This window comes from Lepidochelys olivacea, assembly GCF_965140295.1.
Source record: "Lepidochelys olivacea isolate rLepOli2 genome assembly, chromosome: 10".
Taxonomy (NCBI): domain Eukaryota; kingdom Metazoa; phylum Chordata; order Testudines; family Cheloniidae; genus Lepidochelys; species Lepidochelys olivacea.
Window position 1 is genome coordinate 4,423,415 of NC_140420.1, and position 17,730 is coordinate 4,441,144.

At 49.3% G+C, this 17,730-nt stretch overlaps 2 protein-coding genes across 5 annotated transcripts; one reads left to right on the forward strand and one right to left on the reverse strand.

Moving 5' to 3' along the window:
* Nucleotides 1-624: 624 nt before the first annotated feature.
* On the reverse strand, nucleotides 625-4,150 carry NDUFB10 (NADH:ubiquinone oxidoreductase subunit B10). Its single transcript, XM_084641078.1, has 4 exons — nucleotides 3,911-4,150; nucleotides 2,449-2,587; nucleotides 1,769-1,908; nucleotides 625-896 (listed from the first exon to the last, which is right to left on the reverse strand). Exons 1-4 carry the CDS (start codon nucleotides 4,056-4,058, stop codon nucleotides 808-810), a joined length of 516 nt encoding a protein of 171 aa, XP_084497204.1. The 5' UTR covers nucleotides 4,059-4,150; the 3' UTR covers nucleotides 625-807.
* RPL3L (ribosomal protein L3 like) lies at nucleotides 2,594-17,525 on the forward strand. 4 transcript variants are annotated; one of them, XM_084641073.1, is made up of 10 exons: nucleotides 2,594-3,491; nucleotides 7,737-8,100; nucleotides 8,728-8,896; nucleotides 9,822-9,957; nucleotides 11,968-12,154; nucleotides 13,435-13,595; nucleotides 14,014-14,115; nucleotides 14,758-14,853; nucleotides 15,494-15,613; nucleotides 17,407-17,525. In XM_084641073.1, the coding sequence occupies exons 1-10, from the start codon at nucleotides 3,471-3,473 to the stop codon at nucleotides 17,461-17,463; spliced, it is 1,413 nt and encodes a 470-aa protein (XP_084497199.1). In that variant the 5' UTR covers nucleotides 2,594-3,470; the 3' UTR covers nucleotides 17,464-17,525. The 4 variants fall into 4 exon arrangements, with proteins under 4 accessions (XP_084497199.1, XP_084497202.1, XP_084497200.1 ...); XM_084641076.1 differs by having other exon boundaries at nucleotides 7,737-7,869; XM_084641074.1 differs by having other exon boundaries at nucleotides 7,740-8,100.
* The last annotated feature ends 205 nt before the right edge of the window (nucleotides 17,526-17,730 follow it).

Genomic DNA, 17,730 nt, shown 5'->3' on the forward strand with positions numbered 1-17,730 from the left:
GAGCAAACTGGAAATCTCAAGGTAGAAAGAAATGTACTTTGATACATCAATTGCTGAGTTTTATACAGAGCATTATTACTGAAAGACAAACAATGCATTATCCAGTTAATATGTTCAAGGGGGAAAATAAACTCCCAAGTCATCTGCTTGGGAGAAGTTAAAACCCTCAAAACCAGTTAACATGGCTAAAGGTGCTCAGCTTTCAAGCATCAGGAGTTGTCTTTCTAAAAGAGTCCAAGGGGAAAATAAAGGACAGGTTTATGGACTTAAATGTTTAAAATGACCTCTTAATGTGAAAAACTTGATCTATTGACACATTTGATGATGAAGGGGCCCCCTGAGTTATAATCTCAACAGTTCAAGCTTTCATGCCAAACTCAGGGAAGTCTTCCTGGTTAGTTTATAAAGATGAACAATTTTGCTTGCAGTCTGCTCCTGGCCAGAGCACTTTTTCCTAGTAGTGTGCATAACTGATTGGGAAGGAAATGCTGCTGTGTTCTGCAGTACAAGGCTGAGTCCTACCAATGTTTTTGCTCATATTTCTTTACAACAATGGCATTGATAGTTCTGCTAATACATTCACCTCTTAGCAAGGCTGACAGCATGATAGGCTCTTGAACCTAGTTATTTGGCAGAGATATTTTCTGCAAATTCTTTATTGTACAGTTGAGTCATACAAGCCTCAGCATCCAGGTACATTAGAAGATTTACATAATATAATGAGTAACACAGCTACCACTCAAAACCTGTCACATAATACAGTATTCAAACCTTAAACTTCAAATACTACACATTGAAGATTTGAGCTTAATCTTTTGCTTTTCTTTCTGCAATCATTCTATGTTTCTGCTTCATTAAACATTTTCTGGCAGTTCCAGGGCCACCAAGATCAGCATCTAAAACAAGATTAGAAGAAATGCTGTGATGTGTTCAAGCAGGTGTTTTAGCTTGATGCCCCACTGAAGACTTTAACAATGTTTTAAATACCATCCATCCCCCTTCGTTACAGTTCCATCCTCTGAACCAAGGGTTGGCAAACTTTTTGGCCTGAGGGCGACATCTGGGTGGGGAGACTGCATGCAGGGCTATGAATGTAGGGCTGGGCTGTGGTGTGCAGGGAGGGGTGTAGGGTGTACAAGGGGGCTCAGGGAAGGAGGTTGGGGTGCAGGCAGGGAGGAGGGGTTCAGGATCTGGCCCCACTTACCTGGAGCAGCTCCAGGATGGCAGTGGTATGCGCCAGGGCAGGCTCCCTGCCTGCTCTGACCCTGGCCCTGCACTGCTCTGGGAAGCAGCCAGCACCACGTCCCTGCATCCCCTGGGGGAAGAGGGCTCCACGCACTGCTCTTGCCTGTAGGTACTGGCCAGGAACAGGGAATGGCAGCCAATGGGAGCTTTGGGGGAGGTACCCACAGGCAACAGCAGCATGAGGAGCCCTCTGCCCCCCATCAGGGGCTGCAGAGATGTGGTACTGGCCGCTTCCCGGAGCAGCACAGGGCCCATGGTGCCACAGGGGTGGCAATCCTGCAGGCCACCATAGTTTGCCCACCCATGCTCTGAATAAAGCATAGCCACAGTTCCTTTCTGAGCACTTACCAAAGAGGGTTGCTCTAGGGCCCCTCTTTCACGAGCTGAGGGCACCAGTCTCCAAATCTTTAGGTTAGGTTTAGGATAGTAGACATCCTCTCCTGCCCCCCCCCCCCCCCAGTCATGGCGCAGTCAAACCTGAACATTTTTCAAATAAATTGAGGCCTTAAATGGCCTTACTCACATCTATCTTGATAGGCTTTAGCAACCTGAGCAAACTGCTCCATCTCCTTTGCACAGTTCTGAACGAAGCTCTGTCCTTCCCTCTGCTGGCAAGCTCCCACCCTTTCCTGAATTATCTTCACAATTTCCTGATCAACTTTCCTGTGTGAGAGAGAGATCAGGGCAACTGCGGTAGTGGCAATAACTTCCTGCAGCTGGAGAATACTGTAATTAGTTACATTCTGGATAGAACAAGAGGCTATTTTATTAGCTGCTTTAATAGGGGATACAATTTTTTTGAAGCAGAACTAAGCGAAATCAAGCCCCAGGAGCCTGGCAGCAATGCCGTATGTAGTGGCATCAGAGAAGGAGAATCAGTAGTGATCTTTGGGTTCTACTCTCAGAGCCCAGCTCAGGCATGCTGCAGCAAAGATACTTGTAACTCTATCAGGGATGGATGAAAACCAGCAGCTGCCCAATATTTGAAATAAGCTTCTAAGGAAGCTTATTGGCTTTGCTAGCCACAGAGAAGCTTCCTAAAGTGGAGCAGGAGCTGGGGGAAACCTCAGTGTGGAATATCTACTATGACAAGCTATGACTGAATCAGGCACAGAAATCTTGTGCTCGAAGAGACCCGTCAGTAGGTTTCGTCAATGGAATAAGGCTCCAAAGCCACGACAGCTATGCGGTAGATATACATACATGTCCCTCCGCCACTGTGCCTCAGCTTCAAAGAAGCATATGTAGTCATCCTCCAAGCACTCCGTTAGATCCGGCACCCGGGGGTAATTCCGATGATAGTAATAAAATTTTTTCTTCGCATGTTGGCGCTCAATCCATTCTGCAAGAGTCAACCACCACATTCATGCACCTTCAAGGTACTAATCAAATATTTCCTTCAAACCCTGCTAAACAAGAGATGGACAGAACCAACTAAAACAACTACTGGACACGGTACAATTCTTGTTTAGGATGGAAATCATACAGGACACACAACAAAAATTGTCTCAGTAACCTAACAGGTATTGGGTGACTTGTAAAATAAAAATGAAAGGAATTTTGCAGTATGTATTCTGTTCTGCAACAAAATCTCGAGTTACTTTCTATACAGCCTATGTACCACTGACTAGGCAGGAATGATTGATAATATCAGGTGCATGTCCATCTGCCATCACTTTCCAGAACTAACTCTGCTGAGAGACTGCTAAGCTGGAACACTAAGGAAATACAGTAAACGCTTAACTACGATGTCTTAAGTGTCACAAAATCAGGCAGGTCACTTGCCCTCTGGGTTATCAGCCTGATATTTTCTACCAGGGAGTTCAAAACAAACCAGGGAAGGGAAACCAGCGTTCTTCACTTTTATCAGAACTGATGAATGACTCCATCAAAAAGCAATAAGGGATCAGTGCCATAACCTGAAGGGGAGTGTGGCGGGGGGACGACTCCAGAGAGCACATGGCACTGAAAGCAACCTGGCACTGGGCAGTACCGCCAGATGGGAGTGGGACACATCCCCAGAGTGCCACGCCCTGTCCGGGGCAGATCCTAAGAGCCAGACCAAAGGTCCATCTAGCCCAGTCTCCTGTCTTCTGACAGCGGCCAGTGCCGGGTGCCCCAGGGGGAACAAACCGAACAGGGATTCATGGAACAGGGATTCATGAAGCGGGAATCATGAAGCGATTGCACGTGGCTGGGATGGAGCTCGGAGGGGACGGTCTCCCATGACCCTCTGGCAGCAACAGGTCAGCTGGGGATGTCCATGAATAGGGTGACCAGATGCCCTGGTTTTTTGGGGACTTTTTCTTATATAGGCGCCTATAACCCCCAGCCTCTGTCCCGCCTTTTCAGCTGCTGTCTGGTCACCCTATCCATGAAGCCGAGCAGCTGTCAGGCAGGGAGAGGTGCCCGGGGCTCCCCTACTAGGCGGCTGGGACCCAGCTCGGGGTCGGGGTGAACCCTGACCCGAGCGTGCAGCCCGAAGCAGGTTCGTGCCGTGCCCCGGGGCTAGGCCTAGCTCCACGGGGATGGGCCGGGAGAGGCGGGCGCCGTCCGGGCACGGCTAGGGGCGGGGGAAGGGCCCCCCTGCACCCACCCCCGCTTGGCTGCAGGGGGGCCCGATCCACCCGGCGGGGCAGGGCAGGGCAGGGGCCCGGCCCGCTACCTCGGAAGAAGGTGACCGGCGCGTCGACGCTGTAGTAGAAGAGGGTCTGGATGATGGTGACCGGGTTAGGCAGCGACGTCCGCTTCTCGGGGACGGGGGTGCGGCTCGGCGGCCCCTTGTACACCTCCGGGTCCCAGTCATCCGGCATCGCGACACAGCAGCGGCCCGGAATCTCCTTCACCGCCGGCCCGGACAAGATGGCGACCCCCCTACACAAGCTGGAAGGGGGGGGCAAAGGTCAAAGGTGACGGAGACGCCTGCGTAACCAGGGTAGCGTCCTGCCGCGCGGCGCTTCGGGAGAGAGAGTCTCGTTTCCAGGGCAGAAAACGCGGGGGGGGGGGCGCCCAATGCGCATGCGCAGCGCTACGCATCCCCCCGATGCCCCTTGAGATATGTAGTTCCTCCGGTCGTTGCCTCGGGGAGGGAGCCTCTGCCAGGGCAGCACGCGCCGGCGGGGGGGGGGGGTCAACATGTAGCACCGTGATATGTGATTATATTAGAGCCTCCCCCAGCAATGCTGTCCCCGCCCCATGCACCCCTCGCTCCTTCCTAAGGGCCGCCTCAGTCCCAAGGAGAGCGGGATCCGGAACGGGCCACAGTGGCTCAGTACCCCTGGGACCCCCTTCCCAGCCTCGAAGCGACTGCCCCCGGGGAGCCTCGAACCGCCCTTCGCAAAGAGCTGTGCCACCCCGGGGGATCGGCCCCAGGGCTCCTGCCCCCGGCACGAGCCCTCTGGGACCCCTACCACCGATGAGTCCCCCTGGCACAAACTCCGCAAGCCCCCTGACTCCCTGCCGGGGGCCGGGAAAAGCTCAGGAACCCCGACGCTGCCTGCTGGGGGTCTTGGGCTCTTGTTTCCGCCTTTGCTTGCGGTGAGCGCCGGGAGTGGGACCCCGGCGTCCTGACTCCCAGTCCGCAGCCCTGACTCGCCTCTTGTGGGAACCCCCGCCGGGCACTGCTGGATCCCCTCGGGCAGAGGGCCCTGCTGCCCTCAGAAACACGGGAACACGCAGCCCTGCGTGTTGTGACGCGGCCAGCTTTTGAAAAGAGAAAAATGAAAGGCCCCTGGTTAAGTGGTTCTGGAGCTTTTGGGAGGGGGAAGGATTTGTGCTCTCATTTAAGTCGAGGACAAAATTCCTTTAGATTTCAAAGGGGGCAGGATCAGGCCCTTGAAGACTAACAGTGGGCAATCCCACTGCTACCTGTAGTGATGCTTTAGCTGGATATTGTGGCAACATTCACTTGTGAGACATGGGGCTGTTTTTGGAAGGATTAAAACGATCCGCTGATGACGCCCGTCACTTTTTCTCCACAGACAGGGGCTTTATTTTTATTACTAAATGTAGAGATATGAAAAGATCTGGCATCTGTCGAGGTTTAACTGGTTTTCGTGCAAATGCAAACCTCAGCCAAGCTAGTAAAAAAAGAGAAAACAACATAGGCCGGGTGGCATCCTATCAGACAGCCAATTTGCCTCTCTTTTTAAAATCTTCATTTAGTGCAAGTACCAGCACAACATGATACTGTATGGTGCAACATGGACCTACAAGAAAGAAGGGATTGTATTTGCATCTCCCTTCCCCACCCCACTTCTGCTCAAAGATGGGATATTTTGGAGACCTCTGTGAGCTGCTGTTTGTGGGTCCAGGAAAAATATTTGAAAATCAGAACAGTCTTGATTTTCATAGAGATGGGTGACAATATTAACTCTTACATATCCTGTCAGATCCCATTAGCCTCCGGATAGGCAGACTATGGAAGACCTAAAGTAAAGGATTAAGCAGATCCCAAGTAACTAAAATGAGTAAAAACAAACAAGGGCTATTAAATTATACTTTACTGATAGATTTTAACCTCTTTCTTACTGCACAGCTAGTTACTTGAGCTAAAGCACACCACCAGATGCTGGCCTACGCACCTGTTATGTCCTCTCTGAATAGGTCTAATGAAATATCATCACTTAAAGAAATGTTACTGCTGTTGAATAGACACTGTGTCAGCGTTGCACAGTGAAAGGGCTAAAGAGATATCAGGAAATGCTTCTCCCCAGGCGATCTGTTTGACTGTGTGAAAGCCCTCATTGTTTGGGCTGAACAGAGCACAGGAGACGACAATACAGGACTGGTGGGTGGGGAGGGGACCCTGAGATTCTTACTCTGTCCGTACCTAGAGAAATGGATGAGTTTGGACTGAGTATGAATTGAAAGCCCCAGTCCTGTGATGAGCTCTGCGTGGGGTCAGGGATCCACCTGCCTGGAACTTGTTGCAGGATCGGGGTCTGAGCTCAGGATTTGGCCAATTTATGTAGCAGTATATACACGGAATATGTTGGCTGCCCTTTAGTGATAGTTCTAAATATAGTGCTGCTAAGTACAGGAAATCACACTGCTGAGAGGAGGGGAATCTTCCCTGCCCTGGGGTAACAAAGCAATCATAACATCCCCTTTGGGAATACCAGTCCTAGGCCCCTGCTCTTGGGGAGTTGCCAGCAGGGCAGGCGTGCATGAGAAAAAAAAAACTCTGGAGGTAGTTAATTAGGAATGTAGTTATCTAGTTGGGAGTGATGGGGTTGCCTAGGTGTAAATGAGGGCAGAATTTTGTCTTCATATATTGTGCTGTAGGTAGCAATTGTAATTCCCTCCATTCATGTTCGGTTTGTTTCTGTGGTAAATTAAGACACTGGCAATTGACCTTTACCACATCAACTGTTGTTAGAGTCAGACCCTGGCCGATTTGCTGAGTATGAAATGAATATAGCGTTGAATGAAGCCAGCAGCTAAATTTGTGTCTTCAGACTGATAAACATCTTAGGTATTAGACTGTAGAGGTATTTGGTGACTGCCTCGTTGGGCTGCTGATCTGTGCTGAAGACTTCCCATGGTCTGTAACGTTCCATGTTAATGTCTTGTAGCTTGTAGGGTAGAACATTTAATGGCTTGAGATATTCATTCGGCAGATTAAACCAGCACATTTGAAACTGGCTTGAAATCAACAGTCAGTTCCACTTTGGGTTGGAGAATAAGCTTAGGGGAAAGGGAAACCTGGTACTGGAATTACTGAATAAACAAGAGGGAGTTGTAGTGTAGTGAATGTAAATTTACCCCTTTGCTGCTGGGCTGATTCCCTTAACCTCAACTTTATGCGGCTATTGTAAGAATTTGTCCAACTTCCTCCAAAGGGGTAGTGGTTGCTATGCACAGCTTGAGTTCATGATTGTGACTTTTCTAGTTAATTCTCATAGTTTGCTTTACAAAGTACATATTTGGCCTGTGTATGTGCATGTTCTTCTTATGGTTTCCTTCGTCCACCCTCCCCCATGTTGTCCAATTGTTAGTTCCTGCCATTGGTTGTTGCTTGTCTGGATGAGAATGTATGGACATCAAGGCAGGGCCTCGCTTTCACTCTGGGTTTGTGCAGCACCGCACACAATGCTGTACAAACCCTGACCGGGCCCTCTATGTGTGGCTATGACACATATTAAGAATAATAATGAACGCCAAAGTGGGGCAAAACTGGAAAACATTGTGTATCTCTTAGCTGAAAGAAGGACAGTTATAGTCTGGGTGTTTTATTTAGCAAATCCTCGTCAGCAGTTTTCACGGAGACTTGAATGCTTTGACGCAAAGGCTGGGGACTACATTTATAAACTTAAAAATCTGTCCCTTTAGGGAGATCTTTTCCTCTGTTACTGGAAATGGAGGAAAAAATTATTTGTGAATTTCCTCTCTCAGGTCTGCGAAGACTTTGAGATTATCCATCCATCGGCGAGATACATAATGGTCTTTGTAATTCATATAATTCTTTTTTATTTCTAAACACCATATAGCAGATGGGCCCTGATGTAACAAGCTGCTGTCCTGAAATCTGTAATATACATAGAGATGATCTAACTGAAGTCCAAGGATTCCCATTGTCTTCAGTCAGCATTGGCTCAGGCCCATACCCTTCTGGGTTTGAAGGTAAAACTGAATCCTTTTTGTTTCTTGCCTTCCCCCAGTCCCATCGCAAGTTTTCAGCTCCCAGGCATGGCCACTTGGGCTTCCTCCCTCATAAGAGAAGCCGGCGTCACCGAGGGAAGGTGAAGACCTGGCCCAAGGATGATCCCAGCAAGCCAGTCCACCTGACAGCCTTTCTGGGCTACAAAGCTGGCATGACGCACATCCTACGAGAAGTTCACAGGCCAGGACTGAGTAAGAGGCTTTGATTGAATCAGCTAGTTCGAGTCCAGGAAAGAATAGAGGGAAAAGTCACTTATGGCCGGCTGGGATGGATAGCTCTTGGGGTTTGGAAATGGGTGATGGAGCCCTTCCTCTCTAACCTAGCCTAGATTTGAAATGGCAGTTCACCAATGACCAAAAATAATCTGGCAGCTGTTTAGACGTTCTCAGTGCAATTCCTACGTTATATCAAAGGTCATCAGCACAGCTGGTATTAGTTAGCTCCCTGTTGGCAAAGAAGCCAAGCAGTGAATGGCCCATGGAGGGATAACTTCCCTTATACTCTGCATGGGGTCTCAGCGTTTAGGTGGGGAAGTTGTGTTGCTTTCTGGGCAGTAGACAAAGGTAGGTCTCCAGTTCTGTGCAATTGGCATCCCCATCTGCTCTAAGCTAATTTGCTTTTATAAAAGACGGAGACACCAATTGACAGCTGCCCTCTGCTGGGACACAGTGTAGTTGAAGGTGCATTGAGCACCATGAACTTGGGTATCTAATTAAGAGAATTACTGGCCACCCCTGGCTCCCCTGAAAGAACCTTGTCCTGTGAGACGCTGAGCAGTCAACTCACATTGAATTCACTGTTACACCCTTTGATTTCAGAGCTTTCCAAGAGGGAAGAGGTGGAAGCAGTCACAATAGTGGAGACCCCGCCTCTGGTAGTGGTTGGGCTTGTGGGATACATAGACACCCCCAGGGGCCTGAGAAATTTCAGGACCATTTTTGCTGAGCACCTCAGCGATGAGTGCAGACGCCGCTTCTACAAGAACTGGTAAGACTCTCTCAGCGCATGGATTTCCTGGCAATTGTAACAGCGTCCTCTTTCCCTACCCCCATGTTAGCCACAAAAGGCTCCCCGTAATGTATCCACACTAGAATCCTTCACCCATCTGCAGCCGCCTCTGGGGTGAAATCCAGCAGCTGTTTAATTGTGCACAGTTGTGCGACATGACCGTTTTGGCTTCTGTGAATAAAAATGTGTGCACACAAATTTCTGATTAGTGTAATAATAGTACTGAGTTATTAGTCTCGGTGATGTGGCAGGGAGTTCCACAATTTAATTATCCATCGCGTAGCTGAGGCCAGATTCTGCTCACCGTTGTAATTGGTTCACCAAAGTAACTCCATTGAAGTCAATAGAGTAATTCCAGGTTTCCGGGGGTGTAAATTAAAGCAAAATCTAGCCTGTGGCCCTTCCGCACCATTGTAGAGCTTGACTCCCCAAATCTTGGAGCGGCAGTGGGGAAAGTGATCGCTTGAGTCTTTGTAATTGAGCAAACTTATGGCTTTAATAGTTGTGTAGACATGCCTTCAAATCTGGCCCATAAAATGTCCGTGATCCTCACTAGAGAGACTGGTTTGTCTCATTTCTATTTAGCTCTATTTTTGCTGGTGTATTTTAACTTCACTAAGTGAGCAAATCAGTGGGCATCAACTGGAGTCTCTATAAAAAAAGCTGCCAGAATTACAAGCGCTGTCAGTTCATTAATGTCCTTTCACCATTTCCTACTCTGAGCTCCCTCTAATGGTCTCATGTGTTCACGTCAGCTTGGTGCAATGAGCCATGGATGCATGATGCTTCCAATAGCATGCCTTAAGCACTTAAGCAACCTTGTCACACATGTTGCACTGTGTTTCTGAGATTCTGTGCTTCATTATTCCAGTCTCCAGCATAATTAAAAGGCTCCTGTCCTTAGGCACAAGAGTAAGAAGAAGGCCTTCACCAAGTACTGCAAAAAATGGCAGGACAAGGACGGGAAGAAACAGCTAGAGAAGGATTTTGCGGCCATGAAGAAGTACTGCAAGATCATTCGAGTCATCGTCCACACTCAGGTCAGCACTTCACACAGAGTGTGTGGCTTGACCCCAGTAGCCTGTTTGAGTGGGGTGAGGGCTTGGAAGCTGAGAGCAACTAGCAAGTGGGAATCAGGGCACTTCTCATCACTGGAGGGGAATGGAGGGTCTTGTTGGCTGGGAGGGGGATGGGGCCTCTTGTCACTGGTCCGGGGATTGGAGTAGCAGGCAGGTTAGTGGGTGCTGGAGATGTGGGATGTGCATGCTGACCGTTGCCGCCACTTACCAGAGAGCAACCTTGTCCATTTGAAAGTGCAAGGGGGAATCCAATGGGCACAATGGAAGTCTCTACACTTGGATTCTCCCAGGAGCCTGGCACTGACACCCCGACTCCTGTGGAAGGCTTGGGCCTGGGGTTTTCCATCTTCTTGCTGCTGCATGGGACCCCAGAGAAGCCACAGGACTCGCAGTGGGAAGTGCCAGAGGCACTCGCAAGCTCGTTGGGAGGGAGCAGGCATCGCTCCCAAGCCCCTCAGTGAACGGTGTAACGCTGGCACCCGGCAAGGGTCAGAGGCCCACTGATGAGTTCATCTCAAATTAGCAACTGGTGTCAGGTGATGGGGTAAAAATAACCTGTGAGCCTGGCTGCAGGGAAGGGCTTGCCAGGTGCCAGAGCGACTGGATATTCAGGGGCTATTTGAATTTGGATCCTTAGGGAGCTTTCAACTCCGCAGAGCCCAGGAGGATCTGGGCCGGCCCGAGGGCACAGAGGCCTCCCTTTGGGCTAGTTTGGGCTTGTCAGCTTGCCACAGCAGTTCTAAAGTTGTGTCTGGCCATGTGACATGGACAGGCTGGGCTGCAGCCATCACTACCAGCTGATTTTGAAAAGTGGGATGTGACACCGCGTGAGGTCGCTGGGAGGGAAGATGATGCTGCAGCGCTGCCTTCTAGCACCGTGAGGAGGGGATAGTCTTGGGGAGCCTGGGGCTGGTCGCACGGCTGTTTGTGGGATTGCATCGGTCTGAGCTGCATTGGCGGGGCTGGCAAGTGCTGCTGAGGCTGGGGAGAGGGAGGCCGCCCATGGTGCAGAGTAATCAGCTGGAAATGCAGGCTAATAGCACAAAACGCCGCTGGGCTAGTCCCCAGTCTGCCTCTGAATAGTCCCGTTGGAGCTGCTAGGACTGCCCCTATAAGTAAGGGCTGGAGGGTTTGGCCCTGTGGTTGTATCCATGCTGCTGCTGCACAGCTGGTGAGCTTCAGCGACGCCCACAGTTCCCACAGATAGGCTCCCGTTAAAATCCATCCAGCCCCTGGGCTCAGAGGATTCTCTGCAGCACTCCACAGTGAATGCTAGTTAGCAGAGCCCAGTTTCCATTTGTCTGTGCCTGGCTGCCCCAGGAAGGGTGGGCTTCGCTCTGTTCCTAGCCACACCGCGTGCTTAGTGAGTGTGTGCGCGTGCGTGTGCTCAGTGAGCGTGCGCACTGGGTGTGTCTCACTCACACAACAGACACTTCATGGCTTGACGGGTTATTTTACCCCATCAGGGTTTAGTTTGTGGGGGACCCTCTAGGATTCTCCCCCTCTCGGTTCCATCCCTCTCTCTCAGGCTGACTTGTCCCCACGCTGCAGGGGCTGGAGGCAGCTCCCTCGGAGTCCTGTTCATGCTGCTGGCTGGATGGGGTGGTAGGAGAGTAAAGCCAGGTGCCACCTGCTTGCCTCTTTCTTTCCCAGGGCGAATGGACCCCCCCCGGTGAGTGCTCTTCTCCCCCTCCCCAGCCAGGAGTCTGCAGCCCTGTTGAGATATAATAAAAGCATAAGAGACCCTGAAATGCCACATCTAGGGCTTCGCTGCTGGGGAGACAGCACAGTGAGTGGGTGCTTTACGTACACCTGGGTAGACAGATTAGCTAGACTCAGGCAGACTGAACTGCAAACAGCCCGCTTGGGTCCAAGCTGGCCCTGTCTCCTCCCTGGGAACATATTGCCCCTGGGAACAAGTTCACACCCACAGGCCTGGTGTCATTTCTTGGCCTTTGCTGCCCAATGCAGATGAAGCTGCTCCCGCTGCGTCAGAAGAAGGCCCACGTGATGGAGATTCAGCTGAATGGCGGGACGGTGGCCGACAAGGTGGACTGGGCTCACGAGAAGCTGGAGAAGCAGGTCTCTGTGCACGCAGTCTTCAGCCAGAACGAAATGATCGACGTCATCGGGGTGACCAAGGGGCGCGGGATGAAAGGTACAGGGGGAGGGAGGGTCCTTTGCCATGGGGCTTGGCATGGATCCTCTGAGGAGGATGGGCAGAGGGGTGCTTACACATTGCGTGGGTATTGTGCTGTGAGGCCTCCTTGATGCTCTTGGGGGAGGCCATTTTCTAGTGGAGTAAGCACGGGACAGGGAGTCGGGAGACCTAAATTATAATCCCAGTTTTCAGACCAACTCACTCTGTGGCCCTGAGCCAGTTGCATGCCCTCTCTGCACCTCAGTTCCTCCATCTGTAAAATGGAGATAGTGACACTGACAGCTATGTCAAGTGCTTCAAGATCTGTGGATGAAAAAGCCATAGGAGTGCTGAGGACTTAATATTATTATTAATAGTCATTATTTACTAATCTGTGATTGTCAAGGCATGGCTTCTTGACCTCATCGAATTAATAGTAATTCACAATTAAACACAGTGAAGAATCTATGCATCATTGTGAATAATTAACATTGATGCATAAAGCTTCACCTTGTGTGACATCCACAGGAGAACAGACTCCACTTTATTTTGCCTGTACATTTCTTTAAAACATTGTTTTTAGTGTTGGTGAAATGCCTAGTCCCAGAGTGGGTACAACAGAGGCAGTGGTAGTGCGAGCATCCCACAGACAGTACACGGCAACCCCCCATGTCCTGGGGGTCCTCTTCTGGAGGACAAGATGGGGGTTCATTTCTCACTCCCTTATTTCATCCTCCGAGATGATCGACGGGGGAGGTGGACAATTAGTGCCAGTAGAGGTGGTCGTCCTCGAGATGTCGGCTGAGCAGCAGCCAGACAGAGAGGCCCCACACCTCAGTTCACGAGGGACACCAAAGAGCCGCTGGGTTTGTTCCCATACGTCTGTTCTCTTTTTAGCAGATTTGGTTCTGTTTATCAGGTTCAAAATGCCCTGTCATTAGTTATGGGCTTAGTTCTCATGGGAGCCCTAAGGGCACTTGGCCTGCCGAAATCTGAGGTAAACAAAATAAGGACAAAAGGTCATTTCAGTGCTGACCAAACCAGAGTGTGTGTGTGCTCACATGTGCGGGGGACACACCGTAGTGCAGTCAGTTCAATGCGAAGTGAGTACAGTTCTGTCCATGGGCCCCCGATTCTGAAAATGGCTGTTTGCTTCAATCTGACCCGCCGTCTTCTCATAACTTGAGATGCAACGTAAGACAAACCCCCCAGGCACTCGCTCTGATTTCTGGCTCTGAAGCACCACCACCTGTCCCCCTTGGCTCCTCCTATAGTATCATCCCGTCCTGCTTCCCTAGGGGTAACCAGCCGCTGGCATGCCAAGAAGCTCCCAAGGAAAACTCACAAAGGCTTACGCAAAGTGGCCTGCATTGGAGCCTGGCATCCAGCCCGGGTGGGCTACTCCATTGCCCGGGCTGGCCAGAAGGGCTACCACCATCGCACGGAGCTCAACAAGAAGGTATGACACCGATGTGACACCTCCCTTGGGCCTAGTGCAGTTTCTCCTCCTTTCGAGCCCCCTTCCCTCTCCTCTCCTGTACTGAGCCATCTCTCTGTCATGCATGTAATTTCAGGGCAGGAGGGAATTTAAGGCTTTGTTTGGTGATGTTATTATTGTTGATTATTTTTATTACCATAGCGCGTGGGAGCCTGAGTCACTGACCATGACCCCATTGTGCTAGGCGCTGTCCAGACACAGTGGTCCATGCCCATGGGCAGGGATGTACTCTATCCATTGCCTGCTGACGACATCTGAGATGAGCCTATGTGTTTTATCCCCACCTGGCATCTCTGTTTTTTGTGCTTGGTTGGTGACACTTTGTTTGTAACTGTGTCCTAAAGCCATTAACTCCATTTCAACCTGGGCTCTCACCCAGATTTACCGTATTGGCCGTGGGGTCCACATACAAGATGGCAAAATAGTGAAGAACAGCGCCGCGACGAACTACGATGTCACCGAGAAGACGATCACACCGCTGGTAAAAGGGCTAAAGAAATAGGAAGTGTTGGGGCTGGAGCTGGGACTTCTGCATTCCCGACTCTGCCACTGACCAGAGACATGGCCTGGGGCAAGTCACTTAAGGTTTCTGTTGGGGAAAAGCTGGTTGGGAAATATTTTTTCTGGCCACACGAATTTTGATTTTAATTCCTTGTTTTGTTTTGTTTTTTTTAGTAACCAAAAGTTGCAACATTTTTGCTTTTCCACATCCAAAAAACAACAACAAACAATTGTTTTCAGCTGGCATTTTTTGCCTTACAGGCTTTTGGTTTGTCAGCAGAAACCCAGAAAAATCTCATCCAAGTTGGAAATGTCAGTTTGGACAAAAAGTCTATTTCCCATTTAAAAAAAATGGTTTTGAACAAAAGATTGCAGCCCCAGCTCTATCCTCTGTGACAGCTTGCCCCCGTGTAAAATGGGGGTAATAGTATTTGTAGACCTCACCGACGGGCTGCACTGCGTACGATAAGCGCAAAGCATGTTAATGGTTAGTTAATAAGAAGGATGATTAATAATTAAATAATAAATACCCTGCTTTGCTATAGCAGATGTCACTTCCTGATGCAGATCTGTTAGCCACACATCTCACCGCTGCAATCTTGTCCTCTGTCTTTTCCTGCAGGGTGGATTTCCTCACTACGGTGCAGTCAACAATGATTTCATCATGCTGAAGGGCTGCGTCATGGGCACTAAGAAACGGGTGCTCACTCTCAGAAAGGTAACCCCCTCTTCCCCCCTCGAAAGTAAGTGCAGAGGCTGTGCGTAAGGAAGGACCTCATTTTGTGAGTCATGTAGTGATTTTCCAGGGGGCCATTTCCCAGAGAGGTGTGTTGCCAGGCCATTCTCACTGATATGGTGTTTCCAGTTTCAGATCAGCCAGTCTCGTCTCCCTTAAGAACTGTTTTGCCATTTGTTGGAAGCGGTCCTTGAATAATCTGACACACTCTGCTACTTCATTTCAGTTCCAAGTGGGAACTGAGAGGCAAGGGCACTTAAAGTCACTGGGTACTTGTGGCACCTTAGAGACTAACCAATTTATTTGAGCATAAGCTTTCGTGAGCTACAGCTCACTTCATCGGGTGCATCCGATGAAGTGAGCTGTAGCTCATGAAAGCTTATGCTCAAATAAATTGGTTAGTCTCTAAGGTGCCACAAGTACTCCTTTTCTTTTCATGAATACAGACTAACACGGCTGCTACTCTGAAAGCTACTTGGGGTGTGTCTCGGAGGAAACCACTGTTGCTGGAGTGATTGGCTAATGGACATGCATGAAATGTCTTAACTCCACCCACATCAAAGCATGCTTTCATCTTTCTGGTTAAATATAAGCCTAATGTGTTGTGACTTTTGCTCTCCAGTCCCTTCTAGTGCACAGCAGCCGTCGGGCTCTGGAACCCATCGAACTGAAGTTCATTGATACCACTTCCAAGTTTGGCCATGGCTGCTTCCAGACTTCTCAAGAGAAGAGAGCTTTCATGGTGAGTTAATTCTCTGCTGGCTTTGCAATCAGAGGGCCAGGTTCTCAGCTGGTGTGAATTAACCTTGCTCAATCGATTTCAAAGGCGGCTACACCGATTAACACCAGCTGAGGACCTGACCCAGAAAATAAAGACCACCAAATCAATGAACAGGACTGTCTTGCATAAAGGGCAGTTCAGCTGCCAGAAACAATGCTAAAGAGGGAACATGACGGTTGAGAGAGTCATACAAGCTAGCCAAAGCCAGCAAATAATGTACCATATGGTCAACCAGTTTGCACTCACAGTGCATTCAACAAGCCGTTAAGTTGGTAGCATCTTGTTGGACATATGGTGTCTTTCACTCCTAATTGTACATTTCTTTGATTTGATTGGACTGCCTTAAACTTTTAATGTTTTTAAAGGAAAAAGGTCAGGTCGGATTTGGCCTCATATTTGGGATTTTGTGTAAATAAGCTTTTCAATACCCAAATCATATACATTTTAAAAATCTCAGCAGAAACGGGTTTATAAACAAAAAACCAGACCAACATTCCTTTATAGTGTTTGCAGCCTACCCCGCCACCGCCTTGTGCTGTGGGATAAATCTGAAAGTGAAATTGACTAGATACTAAGTGGACCAGATCCTCAGCCAGTGTGCATTAGCATGGCTCCATGACTTCAATAGTGCGATGCTGATTTACACCAGGTTTGGATCTGACCGATTGAGTATTAGACTAGTCAGTTTCACATATGTTTAACTTCTCTCCAGGTAAGAAGGACTGGCTATAAAACCCCTTCACACCACTCTCGGGATAGCTGGAGGTTAATGGACAGGGCTGCAGCTTCCACACTGACCACTCCTGGAGATTCTCCTTTTGCTCATGTGCTAGGGGGCTGAGCTTATGGAGCAGGAAGATATGAGTTCTGTCCCTGCTGTCACCTCTGAGTGGCCAGGGTGGCAGCATGGTGACATTGATTAAGTCCTAAGTGGCCACAGAAATACTGCTCTATTAAACCCATTATCTTGAAGCAGCTGAACTTCACCTGTCGAGGGCTGAGCACCCAGAACCTTCCCCACATTTTAATTTAATTCAGTAACATTTAGCTGGGCAGAAGCAAAACAATAGCCCCACAAAGCACGGACCACCATTTTCTCCCTCTCTTGTTAACTAGAAGAGCTGGGACCCCGTCCTCAGCAGGTGTAAATCTGTGTAGCTCCATTGTCTCAGCTGAGAATCTATCCTCTTGATGGTAACCCAAACCAGAAACCCCTACTCCAAAATTCTGCTCAGAAGGAGTTGTCATATGCAACCTCCTGAAACAGAATTGTATAGGAAATTCTCCTGACACAACCTCATCTATCTGGTCACAGTCATGATGCTATAATGTAATCAATATGATTACTTTACCACTCAATCTTCCCAATCACCCCAGGCCAGCTTGCTGGGCTCAGTAGCAAACCAGTCATTGAAGTTTTCCATGCTGCCCAGCTAAGCAAACTGCCAGTCCAGGGACAGGCAATTCATTACCCCCATTCCTCCAGGGTTAGGAGGGTTTCTAGAGACCACAGCTAGACAGCTGCTGCCGTTCAGGAGGAGAGCTGAGAGTTCGCAGCGAGAGAATAGAAATGAAGCTTGTGTTGCAAGCCTTGTGCAGTGAAAAGTGGTCACATCTGAATAGAAATTCCACAGCATCCAGCTCACCTACTGCCTTTCTAGGTAACACTTGGGGAAGGCTTGTAATGTGGATCTTGAACTCATCAGCTAGTGGTGATGGGATCTCTTCTTCTCACCTGTTCATTTGTGTTTTAGGGCCCTCAGAAGAAACAGCTGGTGAAGGAGAAGCCAGAAACCCAGGAAGAATTGTAGGGGATTGAATTACACATGGCCACTGTAACCTGGCACCTCCAATAAAGGGACTTCAAACCAGGCCTAAGCTGTTCTGTCTTCTTCTGGTGCCGTTATTAATGAGCTTAAACTAGTCCCTGTTTTCAGTGTCTGGTGTAAGAGGAGTTTGGTATCAGTCAATCCCAGAGTCTTCTCCCCATGTATTGAGATCCACAGGGCTGCTGAGAAGACAGTCATGGGGGAAACTGGTCCAGTGAGACTCTGATCCCTGGAGATGCCTTTTCTTAG